This window comes from Parambassis ranga, chromosome 12 (genome assembly GCF_900634625.1).
Source record: "Parambassis ranga chromosome 12, fParRan2.1, whole genome shotgun sequence".
Classification (NCBI taxonomy): domain Eukaryota; kingdom Metazoa; phylum Chordata; class Actinopteri; family Ambassidae; genus Parambassis; species Parambassis ranga.
In genome coordinates this window covers 8,842,287-8,857,809 of record NC_041032.1, presented here as the reverse complement: position 1 = coordinate 8,857,809, position 15,523 = coordinate 8,842,287, and the positions used below count along the sequence as shown (strand labels likewise).

Genomic DNA, 15,523 nt, shown 5'->3' with positions numbered 1-15,523 from the left:
TACTCCAGTAAAGTATAAATACCCCAAATTTCTACTTAAGTAAGGTAACGAAGTATTTGTACTTCGTTACTTGACACCTCTGGTTATGATATGGTTAAACACTTTAGTTAGCTAATGTATTTTTACATTATGGTTATCGCTTGGAACATGTCAGCGTTTGTGTGACGCTGACTACAGTGCGGAACCGTTGGAGCTCTGAACATTGTATCTGCCCGGACACATTTTACACGCACCCTCTGACTGAAACCGGCAGCGACGTTGTTTGGTCGTTTGGCAGCAGCCGATCCCGGTTTCATTGCGTTAACGGGTGCAGGTGTTGCTTCTAACTGCACCTCAGTTGTGTTTGTACGGCGGGAGGGGGATTTCGTTTCAGGAAAATGTCTCGTCCGGGTTTGAGCTGCCCTGGCTGCGGCTCCTCAAACATCGTGGAGGAAGAGCTGTACGCTCAGACCCAGGTGGTGTGCGTGGACTGCGGCTCGGTGGTGTCTGAGGGAATTTTGGCCAATGATCCAGTCGGAGGTTCAGGTAATGATAGGGAGGCTGGACTGGATCAAACGGGCTTAGTTTCATAGACGATGGGACTTTATTTAAAATTCGACATGTATGACCAGAAAATAAAAGGAGAGAATGTTGTTGTTTCTTTTCAGTTGTAAGGATAAACTTTTCACGGGATCGGGATACTTGTCCCTCAAACACATGAGTAGTTTAAACACTAGAGGGTGTCAAGGTCAGGAAATCCTCCTCCTGTGTGCTAATGACAGTATGTTTTTGAACACTTTTTCAAGAATTACAGCAATTTAAAAAGAAATAACTTTACAGTTAATTAAAGTACATGTAACAAGGGTTGTTTAAAAGCTTGTTGCCTACATAACATTACATTTGTCTTTTTACAGCTGTCAGCTACAGTAATAGCACAGCTGTGTCCAAAAAGCCGTGTATGAACCTAATTAAAGGTGAGATCTTCCAGTGTAAGATTTTATATTGACACAGTACTCTCCTCTATATGTTGTCAAACCTGCTGACCTTGCACATGACCTTTTTTTTTTCCCCATACAGGTCTGCAACGTGTGAAAGCTATCTGCCGGACTCTCAGGGTTAACAGTGCAATTGAAGATCTTTCACAGACCTATTATAAGCAGGCCTACCAGCACGACCACTTCTTTAAAGTGAAACTCCAGAAGAAAGAGGTTCTGGGTGGTTGCTGTGTGCTGGTGAGCTGCAGACTGCTCAACTGGCCTATTACCATGGGAACCATCAGCTGTGTGCTGGATGCTGATGTAGCGGTAGTGGGGACAATTTATCAAGAGATGATCAAGATCCTTTGCATTGAGGCGCCGATCACCAATGTTACTGATATAATGGAGGCTCACTGTCAGGAGTAAGTAAAGACCAGTGATCTAAATGTTTCTCTGCTGAATGGGACATTCAAAAAGACTAGAGAAATAGATACCAGATAATTGTAACTGATGGGACACAACAATCATACTTTGTCTTTTTTCTCATCGTTATGCCTCAGGCCGTGAATAATCAGAATCAGAATCAGAAATACTTTATTGATCCCAGGGGGAAATTGCTTTCATTCCAGATGCTCCATGTATACTCAAAGAAGACAGGTTAGAAATATAAATAAGGTAAAGTAGTAAGCGTAAAATAAAAATAAACCCTAAAATGCCTTTAGTTATTTTAAGAATGAATTGTTAAACTTTTAATTCATATTTAAATGTTATTGGTGGAAAAATTGATCTAACAAATGTATTCTCTTAGACCTGAGTAGACTTTGATGCACTTCGTAAAGCACCTTGTGATTTTATCAGTGAAGGCTATATAAATAATGTTTACGTACTTACTGGAGGAGCTGCATGTCTCCACTGAACCTTGATCAAATTTTCAGACCAGTCTGTTTGAAGTTTTGTGAGGTTAACTGTGTCTGTGTTATGAAGACCTACTTGAGAGAGTGTAAAATTGCTATAAATGATTCATTAGAGGTGCTTTCATTTCTCATCTCATAGTCTGTGATTTATCTAAAACTTATTGAGTGTTTTTCTCTTTTTGGCAGATACAAAATTAGTTTGCCTCATGTCCCTGAGGAATTGGCTGAGAGCTCCAAGGACTTGACCAAGCATGCTGTGGCCCTGGTGGAATTGGCAGCAGACTCCTGGATTGTGACTGGCCGGAGACCCGTCTCCATCATGATGGCGGCAGTCTATTTGGCCTGGCAGTCCTTGAAACCCAATAAGCAACGGCTCAAATTTTCTCTGGACAAATTCTGCCAGATTGCTAAAATAGACAAGCACAAGCCAGCCCTGAAGAGAATTGCTGAGATCAAACAGGTGCTATGCAAGCTAGGCAAAGAGATTCCTTGGGTCAAGGAAGAAGTGACACCAGATAATGTTGTCCGTCAAATAGAGGACATTCTGAAGTACAGGTACGCTCTGCTAAGGAGGGCATTGAGAACTCACGAGGACACTCTGCTGGCAGAGTGCCAGGTCAGCGGTGTGGAGCTTCTACCTGAGGACACTGCTCCGTCACAAAACTCCAAACCTGTAGATCAGACTCCACATACATCATCCATTGAGCAGGATGGGCAAAATGTGGAAACCGAAAAGCAGCCGGAAGATGGAGGTGATAAGTCAGAACACAGTGTACCTCAGGAGCACAAAGTTCCAGAACCTAACTGGGGGAAGAGAGAACTGTTTGCTCCTCCGTGTGTGGTTAATCCTAAAAAAAGAAGAAGAGCGGCACAGCCTCAGATGAGGGATGTAGCCAGTGATGAGGAAATATCTGACAGTGAAATTGATTCATATATTCGCTCTCCTCAAGAAGCTAGAGACTTCGCTCTGTCACAGAAGTTATTGTCTTTGAGTGACAGTAAGAAATCATAAGCTGTTATGAGCTGAGACTCACTTCAGGTATAGTGTATCTAAACTTATTTTCATTAGAGCTGTTTGGGATGAATACAGATATTTTCAGTGTGTTATCATCAGTAAAGTCTTTTTATGTTGGAGCAGCCTCTCAGAATCATGTGAATAAAGTTACTTTAATGGATACTTGGCTGATTGCATTCTCTTATATACATTGAATACACAGACACATGATAGTACGGATTTTGCTGATATTACTGATGATTTTTTTTGTAGAAAATATAGTTTCTTTGTTAAACATTTGAAATTTGTATTGTGAAATGAAGCACCTCCTCGATGACTGATGCTGAGCGTCACTGCATGTTGTAGCTCTAACCCTACACTTACTTTTTTATGATCCTCAATGTAATTTGATGTGTGACACGGTGGTGCAGTGGTTAGCACAGCAAGAAGGTTCCTGGCTTAATTCTGACTGGGGCCTCTGTGTGGAGTTTGCATGTTCTCCCTGTGTCTGCATGGGTTTTCTCTGGGTGCGCTAGCTTCCTCCCACATTCTAAAGACGTGCTTCATAGGTCAAATGGTCATATTGCCTGTAGGTGTGAGGTGTGTCTGTGTCTGCTAATGGATGGATGGAGTTTTTGTTGGCTGATTTCAGTAATGTGTCTACATCACTGTGCATCCCAACGATAGAGCCGTATTTAATGCTAAGCTTTTATGTTTTAAAAAAATTGGTTTTAAATGAGTTGTCTTTTTGGTTTATTAGTAGTTTTATTAAACAGTTAACATGGTTTTATTTCTCCATGTTTATGTTAATTTAGTCAGTTAGTCTGATTACTTAGCATCTGTATTTTTTTAAGAAAACAACCACAAGCGATATACCATGATATAATGGTAAAAATCAGACTTAGAATCACACTGCTAAAAGGCTCTGATGCTTTTGGAGTGTGATGTATAATTTAATTTTTTGCATGTAAATCCTCTCTAATGATTAACACCCCGATGACACTAATGTCAGATACATGACACATGAAATTTTACAAACAGAATTGGGCTAAATGGTTCCTCTTCACAGCTTCACAATTAAGACCATTCCACTATACAGGAAGTGAAAGGCATACTTGGTGTGAATGCCAATTTAATTGGTCAATAAATTAACACATTTTTTTTCATTGTTATCAGGCCTAGTTAATATTCATACAACACTTTTCTTCACCTTGTGATTCAATTAGTAAATTCATCTGGGCGCCCACACTGTGACTGAGTGGGACTGAATTTAATTTCCCTCTGCTGCCATTGTGGCAATTACATTGATCAAAAGCTGTGAGGTCATTTCATCTCTGTATTTTTATTCAGAATTTACATGCTTCACATGTTTTTTTTTTACATATCACACCTCAAATCATACATACACAATTCAAAGTTATTTCTCTGGAATATCTAAGCACGCTCACACAAGATTATGATGGAGGAAAAGGAGCAGAAATCAAAGCACCCATTTTATATGCAGTATAAGATGTGAGGCTACATTATTTTAGTGAAAGCAGAAATTCACACATTTACTGAAAGAGCCCAGCTGCGAAGATAAGTCTGCAGAGGAGAGCGCAGAATGAGGCATGTCGGCAAACGACAAATCAGACAGCACACATCACAAAGAGCAACACCACATTATGCTCCGGATATTTTTTCAGCTAGTACACTATGATTAGAAATAAGCTGATGACTTATGCAATGTATTAATGAATCTATTCATCATTGATTAGCTTTAAAAAAAACAAGTCATGAATTTAATTAATTCCACTGTGCTCCAGGGTGAAACACCACGGGAGGATTAGTTCTGACAGCAGCATCCAGGTGGAGGCAACCTCAGACTCTTTACAAATACAACTTGAGCTGATGGATTCATTTTATTTTTATATCCATTATACTGTAGCTACATGTTTTTACATCATGCACAACCCAATGCTAGGCCTCTCCTTGGTCCTTGGAGACACCTTTCGAACTCATCTCTTCTTATTCAAAGGAATTCTCATTCAAATATTTAAACACATATTTTGTCATTAAACATCACTGTTGCTTTGACAAACTGTTTTTTTTATTAAATGTACCCAGAAAAAAAATCCTTCCAAGGCACGCACATGCTCAGTAGAGAATGAACACTTTCTTTCTATCACTTTTACACCTAGGTTGTAACAAGGTTGCAGTAAAGTCAATGTTGTGAAGCGACAACCTTTAAGGTGTTAATAAGAAGTAACACAAGTGCATTCCTTTGGCTTTCCTACTAAAATGTTGAAGCTTATGCACATTGTGCTCATGTGGCCACCCACCTGCCTCAGCTTCACTCACACTTCCCCACTTTGCCCATATTGGGATTAATCAGCCGAAATGGTGATAGCCACAGCCTCCCACACACAGCTTCAAAACTGTTTGTTCTTTATTTACAGATCTCTCAGATGAACACCACTGAGTGCCTGACTGATAATGCTTTGTCTTTCCTGATCAGGGAGATATTGGACCACTCCTTGCTGGTGTTTATCTAGTGCCCATTGGAAAAGGAAGGGATTGGTAGCCATAGTAACCTTTCACCTTGCACCCACCAGGTAACTACAATACCACACCAGCAGCACAGTGATTGGCAGACACTCCGATACGACGATGACACTTGAACATCTTCCGTAGCTCAGTGCGGAAGCGATCATGCAGCCACGCGTACAGGAAGGGGTTACAGCAAGACGAGCTCATGGCGCAGAGGTGGCACAGCAACTGGATGAGTAAAAAGTAGCGTTTGTTGATGAGGTGAATGTCAATGTCTCGCAGCATGTTGAACACATGGATAGGAAGCCAACACACTGCAAAAGCAGACACTAAAAGTGCAACAAGGCGAAAGATTTTTCTCTTACGAGCCTGCTGAGCACCCGTCTGGCCTTGTGTCCTGTTGCCTGGGGCGACACACTTCTTTAATTTGACAGTGATGCAGAGATAAGACACAAAGACAGCTGACAGGGGTAGGACATAAGTGACCAGCAGGGTGCTGTATGCATAAGCACGTCGTTCTTTCTCCTGACCCAGCCAGAACTCCTCGCAGATAGTGAGGCCTTCTTCTTTAAACTCAACGTAGTAGGTGTGGGTCACGGCTGGAGCAACCAAACCACAGGACAGCAGCCAGATCCCAGTCAGGACAGAAGCACACGTGGATACAGACGTGCGCTTCTTCAAGGGATGAACTGTTGCATAATATCTGCGATAAAGGGTAGTAGTTTATGGTCAGGGGATGAAAATCATACCTAATTAATGCATGACTAATTACAAGCCCTGAAACACATGACATTTAATTATTGCATTAATTAGTCACATTTCGGTCATAAAATCGGTACGCATGAGTGGAAAATCCTTAACGTATTAGTTAAACTGTTTTAATAAGTAGTTATGCTCATAATGAGTAATGTAATCCTACTCCGCTTATGAAGTGTAGTCTAAAACAGAGAAGGAATGAATGCTCGGGTGCTCCCTTGGGCTCTATATGTAGCAAAAAATAAAAATATATATATAGAATATAGAATAATAATTGTTAATGTAAGATGGATGATGGTAGCAGTTTCTAAATCTTTTTGAATGACTTTCACAAGCTAATACCTATCTGAATGGATTGTTTGTTAGTTTAAAGGTAGGGTAGGAGATTTCCTTCTGATGCACTTTATGTTAAATTAGTGTAACTTCTCTTTACAATCCGATAGCAACCAATTAGTTCGGCAGTTTCAGTTTTTTTAATCATCTGTGGAAGCTATAAAACGCTAAAAACATCAGCCAATCCTACGAGGCGCACCTGTGTGTAGAGTTAGCTGATTGTCACTCTCTTCGTGCATGATGGCCGAAGTCACAGACTGGTTGGGAGGCGTGGCTTCAGGGTGAGCTCAGAGAGTAAAGGGCGTGTGTTTACTTTCAAAATCTGGCTGACTCTCACTGAGTTTTCAAAATCTCCTACTCTACCTTTAAGCCTTAGTGTGCTATGGCCTCCAGTTACATTTTGTAGCTGTGGCTCAGGCCATGACTAGAACAGGATCTACTAACCCTTAGCCATCATTTAGCTATGCTGTCCTAGGCTCATGCTGCTGGGGGACCCGACATAATCTACAGCATTCATCCTATAGATGTCATACAAATAAAACTGCATTGACTTGAATTGAATTGAATAAGATAAGATAAGTGTGCTGGTTATCTCTCCCTTTTCTCTCACAAGGTGTTACACAAATGAAGAAGTTAGAATAAATAGAAGAAAAATATAAATGATCCACCCACCTGTCCACAGCAATAGCAGTGAGCGTGAAGACAGAAACATAGACTGTGACAGGTTGGATGAGGAACACCAGATAGCACATAGACTGGCCAAAAACCCAGCCATGTGGGTTGAAGGCATAGGCCAGGGTAAAGGGGACGCAGGTCACACACATGAGCATGTCAGAGAAGGCCAGGTTTCCGATGAAGAAGTTGGTAACGTTGTGCATCTTGCGTGTCCGACAGATGACATACAGGAGCAGGTAATTCCCAAAGACACCCACCACCACTACAAGCACGTAACATGGGATGATGAGGGGCTTGAACGTCTGCAGCAGGGCCACATCTGCAAACTGGGAGCTGCGGTTTGTGGAGTTACTTTGTACGGCAACTTCGTAAATTTGCCCGTCAGTCTGTTGTGGCACAGATGGCTGCGGGCTTCCAGTGGAGCCACTATGATTACCCTCCATGGAGGCAAAGCTCCTGCACTGTTGAAAATACAGTAAGAGCTGTTTAATGAATGCATTCAACCCAAGGGTGCACACACAGTGACATTCAAAAGAGTTCATGGATTCTAAAGAGAAAGACTGATCTACTCTGACACATTGCAGCAGTGAGTGGCAGAGAGTACATTATTACAGGAGCTGATAATTATACAGCCCATTGTACAGGAATGAGAATGCATCCAGTGCTGTACACTTCTGGAATTGGTTGGCTAATGGTTGTCCGCAGGACATTCTAACACATAAGTGTAATTGTTACCCTGATTACTGTTGCCCGCTTATCACAGACACAATAACTCTACATGACATGCCTAATTAACTGCATTTTGCTAGTTAAATTGAAATAACATACTTCAGGGTGATCACAGAATAAGATAAAGGAGAATGAATAATAGAGAAAAGGAAAGTAGAAGGAAATTATAATGTAATGTTTGAACTTAAATGGGCCTACATTTCTATCAGTAACAGCACCACAGCTGATTGGAAAGTCTGAAATACAATAACCCTCTGTCGTTTTTACCATGCCTCATTGATAATGAAAAAAGGGTTGTGTGGGTCTTGTAGCACAGGGGACCGTCAGGGTTCAGTTCATAACACTGCCATTTCAGTGAAATTAGCTGTAGTATAGAAGTTTAGAGTAGGACCCTATATATTTTTGTTGTTATTCTAAATAATAAATCTCAGTGGCAAATCACTTCACAACACTTTGCTTATAACCACTTATGATTTGTTGTGTTTGGAAGCGTTTGATTGTGGATGAACATTTTGACATCCTAGGCAGAGCTTAATGTATAGCTGTTGTGTTGTGATGATCCACAGAGTGGCTGGTAGTGTTTTCACATGTCTCGTTGAGCCATTCAGTGAGAAATACTTTACTACTTGAGACCACTCTGTGCAAACAGGGTGGCGCTACAGCTTAGCACATACATTTATCACAAGTATTTCAGACCTACATTGCACAGCATACAGCTGCAGCATTGCACACACACACACTACTAATTAGTATAAGTAGTGGAGGAAGTATTTACTCAAGTGCTCCACTTGTACAATTACAGGCACTTAGACTTCGCTAGCACAATTTGAGAACTTGAGGGTACTTTGTTTTTGCTTCACTTTTTTTTAAGATGAAGCTTTTACATAACGGATCACAAGCTTTTAAAGTACAACACAGCGAGTGATTTAACCTTTTTCCAGCCTTTATATTTTGTAACAGTAAATGATCTGCTTTTATAAAGCATTTTCTACTCACTCAAAGGAAGTCGAAAGGGCTTTTACAATCTCTGGGAGCCACTCAAGTGTATTTCCCAAGGACACATCAAAGATTGGAGAAAAGGTAAAAAATCCAGGTTTGTGTGTTGTCTGGCTGTATTTCGTTTTCTTTTTTTTCCTCTTCCAAACCGCTCCACCTATTCTATATAAAATTGATTTATGCTGAGGCAATGGAAAAAAAACTATTAAACATATTATTATTATTATTTAAAAATCTGTTTTACACTATACAACAAAGAAAATCAAATATACATCGTTAAGCATGGCTGAGACTGAAATGATCAGATATTCTAACTATTAGCACATACACCAAAGGACACTGTATGGACCTGAGGAAAAAAACACTGTGTTGTGTCTGTATAGAAAATTACGCTATAGAGGGATGAAAGTCAGCTATATGCAGCCATTGTGTTGGATGTTGAGAGAGGAAACTCATTTACTTCAGTGTTTACTTCATGGGTTCACCATGTTGTCACTGGTTTCTGCCCATAGTACTGCTGGATATTATCCAATTATAATATTACCCATTATACAGAAATCTGAGAAACACAAACTCCCTTGCTGCACTTTGTTTCCATGGCTAACTGCACTGAACTCTGCCTTTTTTTGCATTGCAGAAAAGTCTGAACACAATGTTGATGAAGATTCTCAGTCATCCAGGTCATTTTCATTCAGAAGGTTTTTAGCAAGGCGTCTGGACTTTGGAGTTTTCTTGAAGACGTTTTCTCTGCTCCTCCAAGCAGCTACATCAAGCAGCCAGTCATCAAACACACCAGACGCAGTCAGTCAGACCAACACAGGGATGGAGACGGTTAGAGCTATTGTTTCTCATAGACCCACCCCACCCACTGAGGTTCTCCACCACACATAAATCCTGTTTTCCCCACCAGTTAGAACTGATGAAGCTGCTTGGAAGAGCAGCGAACATCTTTAAGAAAACTCTACAAGTCCAGATGCCTCGCTTCAACCTTCTGATCTGAACACAGTGTCCAGAAACATCTGTCTGCCACAGAATTTCTGCCTCACTATAATGTGAACTCACCTTGTGTTTCTGAAGCTGTTACAGCTCGGCTGGTTCTCCTCCCTGAACCAACTGTTCCTGTTTCACTGATTGCCAACAAATCTCAGGAGATTTTCATCACGTTGAAAGTGTTCAGCTACTTTGTTATTTTATTTAACAGCACTCACTGAAATATCTGGAAAAAAATGAAGAAAAAAGGAAAAATTAAATCTAAAACCTGTAAAGCATCAACTACAAAAAACTCTGTACTGTATATTTTTTATTTAAGTAATCACAAACAAACACCTTGTCTTTGTTCCTGATTTCAGTCCCTTGGAACAGATTTGTTCATGTGCACCATCCACCATGATGAGACTGTTGCAGCTTCTTTCACATTTCCACATTATTATTTACACAGTGTGAATTTATTATTGAATCCTAGATATGGACCCTCAGATTAAAATGTCAAGAAGGATTACATAACAGACCCATGACCCACAACGCTAATATCTTTCACCATGTATATTTTGACATGCATCTGGCCAGCATAGATGAACACATAGCCTGAAAGTAATTCCTGTCATTGCATATGAGTCTGTGTGACATGCAAATGTTAAATTCCCAAACACAATGAAAGGAGTCGATGCAGTTTTATAAAGAACCATATACATATATATGAATATTTCAACTAATTTTAGATAAAACATTAGCCAAGTCAAAACATCATATATCTATTACTAAAAAAAATAAAATTAAAAATAAATTCTACTACTTCTGAAAGACGAGGCAAGAGGCAGTAATTTACCTGTGCTGGTCTTTTTTTGACTCAAAGATGAGATAAGGAGTGTGAAGAGCAGACCTTCCCTGTGTGTGTCTCCACAGTGAGTGAGCTGTAACTGCTGCTGGTATAAAACACAGAGAGGAGAGAGAAGGAGAGAGAGAGAGGATGCATGGGAAAATGACAGGGAGCCAATAAGACGGCAAAGACCCAACATGATTAACGTGTAGCTCGGCAGTTTGATTTTGAACTGGTCAGCACCATCAGATCTCAGGTAATTATCGATCTACTGCAGAGAGTCATGTGTGAGACTCCGCCTGACAGATTGATGGTTTATGTTTGTTTGTGGAGACGCACTGCCAGACTACAGACTTTTAATTTAATTATCAAAGGGCTGTTTTTTTCAGAAATCGTGAATTTATTAAGGGGAAACAGAGGTGGCTATGTAGAAATGTTGGAGTTTTTTGGCATAAAAACAATTAAAAACACTTTGATGGAAGGCTGTTTGGTATTGCAGGATTTAAGCGAGCTGAATAATGGAGAAAACAAAAAACCTCAAATTGTGTTGCATTTTAAACAGAAAAAAGATGGGGGTTTGTGACCTTTACATTCCACACACACATGTACTGCTTACCACACAGAATACAGAGCTTCTTGCTTCCTTCTTAGTTTTTAATTCTTTGAAACCTTAACTCCTATACACACAACTTCACTGCTTCATTGCTAAGATATTAGCTCTCACTGGAAATCAATGACAACATGCCATTGCATTGTAGTATTAGGATTACATACAGTATACCAAGTATTACCAAGAACTCAGCTGTCCTTTCTTCTTTCTTCTTCTTCTTACTCCTATTAACTGGAATAAATTTCATCCAGAAAACACGACAGGTATAGGATTTTATCCCTGTGCCGTGTCTGATACACAGTGTATCTGCTTTGCAGCTGCTTTTAAGTAAAACCAGGCTTCTTGAAAGCATAAACTGTCTTACAAACAAGACAATGATCTCACTACTGAGCCTGGAAAATACGATAACGCGTTCCTTTGTGCCTACTTATACAAGCAGCAAGTGAAAGCAGCATAATTTCAGTACATTCAAATACTATACACACTAATAATGAGTCTACTGCAAGCTATTTTTATTACCAGGCTTGTCAAACAGTGAGACAGAAGGAAGACAAAAGGAATAAGAATCAATATGTTCCCAAGAGGGCAGAGGAAATCTATCCTGTCACATCATCAACAGGTCTATGTAGGAGGCGACATGTGCCTGACTCTGCTGTGCTTTCATTTACAAAAGCATACCTGTGGCTCCAGAGATCACAAAGTGGGAATATTTTATTATTTGTTTTGTCCATTAAATAATGCTAAAATATGAGGTTGATGCAAATATGGCCAGTGTGGAGTGATTAGTAAGGAAACAAACCATCTGTTGACAAGCATCCATCATTTAAAAATCATCCAAGTGTCTCTAAGTGATTTCACTAAAGAACCATTCATTCATTCCAAAGTTTGAAAACTTAACTTTGGTTAATGATGAAGTCTCCCTACCGACAGATGTCATTAACAGGTGCTTAAACAGTGTGAGCTGACAAACAACAACAATTAGGTTTCCAAATAGAAAGCTTCTTTTATTCCGATCTGTCCTGCTGCTGTGCTGCTGCTGTGTTTTTAAACTCTTGTTAATTTAAAACACTCAGGATCTTTCCTGGAAAACAACTGCAAAACCAGAATAACCAACAATCTGCAAACTCGATAACAAATTAGAAAGTACAATTTAGAGAAAGTTTTTAGAAGGAAAATAACTTGATGCAACACAGCTGGACATTCTCCACGCCAATTATTTTTCACCGAAATCATGACAGAAATACATGATTGAAACTAAACGAAAAAAAAAATGATGATGAAACAAGAAATATTTCAAAAGACACAAAATGGAGCATGAAAACTAAGAGCTTTGTTCCTATTCAGCTCACGCACATTCTGATGTGAGTTGACTGTAAAGGTTGTCTTGATTCTGACACATGTTTTTTCAGAAAATGTCCCTAAACATTAAAGTAATGATACAAATTAGCCATTAAAGAATAAATCTATACAAACATGACTACAAATAACCCCACAGATGTTCAAATTACTTCAGCAAATGGCTTCTTTGCATAACATGCAGAGCTCTGTGACTCATTTTCATTTTGATTTTTTTTGCTCAGAATCAGATCTAAATGTGTTGACAGCTGGCAGTAATATGTTAAATCCTGGCAGAGGAAATGTGTCCTGCATTAAACAATGTTTAATAAGCTCACATCTATTTTGAATGAAGAGATACAGACGGACTTCAAATAAGGGCGTATGTGTGTGTGTGTGTTATGTGTCTACATTTAGATGGATTTTGAACAAATGTCCATTTCTATGTGCAGACTATTGATATTTGATATAGTCCAGTTTATCAAATGTGAAGATAAGACTGTGCTTTGCATCGTTTTAATCTACACACAGCTTCCCGCCTTCCCATGTGACTTTCAGCCACAGTCTGTACTATACGGCTGTTATCAGTACCTGTGCCTGTCCCTCAGCCCCTTTAAGGCCTGACCCTCGCTCTAACCATGCACAGCACATACAATATCTCTCTTTCAGTTTTTTTTTCAACTTATCACCATCCTCTGGAAATGGATTTTTCTCATTTTATATTTCCTGCATTGCCCTTTCCTATATGCCTAAGGGGGCTAAATGATTTGCAGGTTGAATGAATGCTCAAGTGTGCACTTGAATATACCTGAATATATAGCTGCCGAATTTATGCACTGGTGTGCAGAGAGTGTATGGATAAAATCTTAAATCTAAAATAAAACATTTTGTTTGTGTAAACTTCAGGTAAGAGCTAAATCATAAGTATATAATAAATACAAATACAAAATGCAGTCAAGTTCACACAGCCTCAGTGGCTAAATTGTTCCGGAGCTTTTTGTGACAGCCAAACTATGGCCCTTTGTCACCAAGGCTCCTATGCAGGAACATCTGGGGTCAGCAGTTCCATAATATATTGGGGGCTTTGTCATGTAGAGCCTTAAAATTCACTAATAAAAATGTTTTAAATCTGTATGAAACCGAAGAAGGGGCCAAGCAGGAAGGCCAAGATTACAGAGGGATTAAAGTTGCATGGATCATTAATGACGATGAAGGCACTGAATAATGATGCAGAGCGTGATTTAGGCTGTAAGACTTTTGCTGTGAGATGTTTGCAAAGTTGTTGTGTTATTATGAGTGTATTGGAGCTTCAGGTGTCTCCTGAGGTGATTCCAAGTTTAATTCCTGATGATGTTTGGGTCTAACATTTGCTTTGAAACTGTAATTAAAATTAGCAAGCAGTCTTAAGGGCAACTAGTGATTTTCATACATGAGTTATGAAAATAAAATTAAACATCTACAGTTCTCAACAGAACTTTGCAGCTAGAGTGAGCATCTTGCTCATGTCAGTCACAGCTTGTTATGCTTTGGAAGCATGTGTGTGGGGAGCAGGGGTGCAACACATATTCAATTACATAGTGCAAAATAATTATCAAATGTGCCAGACTCACTCTGCTCAGCAGTTCAGTGGTTGACTGGTGCTGCAGGAAAGGTTTACATGCAAGGTTTTTTTCTTTAAAAAGAAGACACAAATTGCAGAATAAGGGGTGTGTGATGTTGAATTCTGGCCGATGATTGATGCTGATATTGACATATCAAACCTTTACACTGAATTAAAGTCACACACGTACATGTTACTTTTATATGCTTACTGACATGCTGCCGTCACTTTTCGCTGCAGCTGTCAACTTATGATCTGATAGACTGATAGTGGCTACTGTACGCTGTGCATACAGATTGCACGCATGAAGAATACATGAGGATGACGCTGTTTTTGGGAGAACAGTCTCACACAGCTCCTCTGCAGTGTTGTGTTGCTCTGGCCTTTCTTTCTTTCTTTCTTTTTTTAGCTACATTCACAGCTTTCCAGTAATTTGGTGACATTTTCCCAAAGTCTGCGAGTACACAGACTATCATACACAGTAGGAAAGTGTTATTTGCTCCTTTCTAAATAGTCACATACTGCATTTGTCATCTTGTTTTAAATGTTAAGGCAGGACGTGATGTACATTTGTTTTTAAATTCCTCCAGCTTGCTGTTTTTTCTTCCGGTTTTCTTTTTCTGATCACATTTTCACAGATGAAGCTTCAGTTTCCAGTCTGTATGCTGTGCTTCAAGCTGTTGCTTGTAAATGATGATATAAAGCTGCACACATTTATTACAGTTGACAGTTAATAATAACAATGATTTGATGGTGATAGGTAGGCTATCTTTTGTCTCTGCATCCTTCTGATGTAAACACCTGTCAACGTACAGTATGTATGTGCCGTAGGTCTTATGTTGCCATGGTAATATTTGAGCTACTTTGTGTGATATTCCTTCTTTTCAGTGTTTCTTTTCTTTACTCTTTGCATTACCTTCACCTATAAATGGGCTATTTGTTTCAGTTTACTCTGTTCAGTTAAGCATGTATCAGTACTTCATGTGCTGCTTACAGTGAAATATGGAACAACAACATCTTTGTGTTGTTCCTGAGCTGTGGAGGCGTCATCATCAGGAAAAAAACCTGTGCAGGATACATGGACATGGACAGTCAGGGGAACCGGGTGTTCCCTAGCTTAGATAGAGCATTCTGTGTTTGGAGACAGAGGTATGGACTTATCTGAGTAATAGAAAACAACATGTGCTATGCATTGAGAGACCTTCAGGACCCAGGCTGTGTGCCTTGTAAGGTCAACAGTACTGTTCTTGATTAAGTAATGTTCTATTCAAGGATAATGA

The 15,523-nt window shown here is 39.6% G+C and overlaps 2 protein-coding genes across 3 annotated transcripts; one reads left to right on the top strand and one right to left on the bottom strand.

Annotated features, from left to right (window-relative positions):
* The first annotated feature begins 240 nt into the window (after window positions 1-240).
* Window positions 241-3,047, top strand: brf2 (BRF2 general transcription factor IIIB subunit). Of its 2 annotated transcripts, none has more exons than XM_028418106.1 (4): window positions 241-525; window positions 894-953; window positions 1,057-1,378; window positions 2,057-3,047. In XM_028418106.1, the coding sequence occupies exons 1-4, from the start codon at window positions 378-380 to the stop codon at window positions 2,880-2,882; spliced, it is 1,356 nt and encodes a 451-aa protein (XP_028273907.1). In that variant the 5' UTR covers window positions 241-377; the 3' UTR covers window positions 2,883-3,047. The 2 variants fall into 2 exon arrangements, with proteins under 2 accessions (XP_028273907.1, XP_028273908.1); XM_028418107.1 differs by lacking the exon at window positions 241-525 and adding an exon at window positions 570-760.
* A 2,415-nt stretch (window positions 3,048-5,462) lies between these two features.
* Window positions 5,463-10,794, bottom strand: LOC114443937 (prolactin-releasing peptide receptor-like). Its single transcript, XM_028418320.1, has 4 exons — window positions 10,708-10,794; window positions 9,945-10,098; window positions 7,155-7,618; window positions 5,463-6,096 (listed from the first exon to the last, which is right to left on the bottom strand). Exons 3-4 carry the CDS (start codon window positions 7,598-7,600, stop codon window positions 5,463-5,465), a joined length of 1,080 nt encoding a protein of 359 aa, XP_028274121.1. The 5' UTR covers window positions 7,601-7,618; window positions 9,945-10,098; window positions 10,708-10,794.
* Between the last annotated feature and the right edge of the window lie 4,729 nt (window positions 10,795-15,523).

Bases quoted from the DNA above. Each gene is read 5' to 3' on its own strand.
- brf2 (XM_028418106.1), top strand. From the start codon at position 378: ATGTCTCGTCCGGGTTTGAGCTGCCCTGGCTGCGGCTCCTCAAACATC. The intron at 526-893 runs GTAATGATAGGG...GTCTTTTTACAG, and splicing joins TGATCCAGTCGGAGGTTCAG to CTGTCAGCTACAGTAATAGC. The intron at 1,379-2,056 runs GTAAGTAAAGAC...TCTTTTTGGCAG, and splicing joins ATGGAGGCTCACTGTCAGGA to ATACAAAATTAGTTTGCCTC.
- LOC114443937 (XM_028418320.1), bottom strand. From the start codon at position 7,600: ATGGAGGGTAATCATAGTGGCTCCACTGGAAGCCCGCAGCCATCTGTG. The intron at 6,097-7,154 runs GTGGGTGGATCA...CCTTTATCGCAG, and splicing joins ACTGCTATTGCTGTGGACAG to ATATTATGCAACAGTTCATC.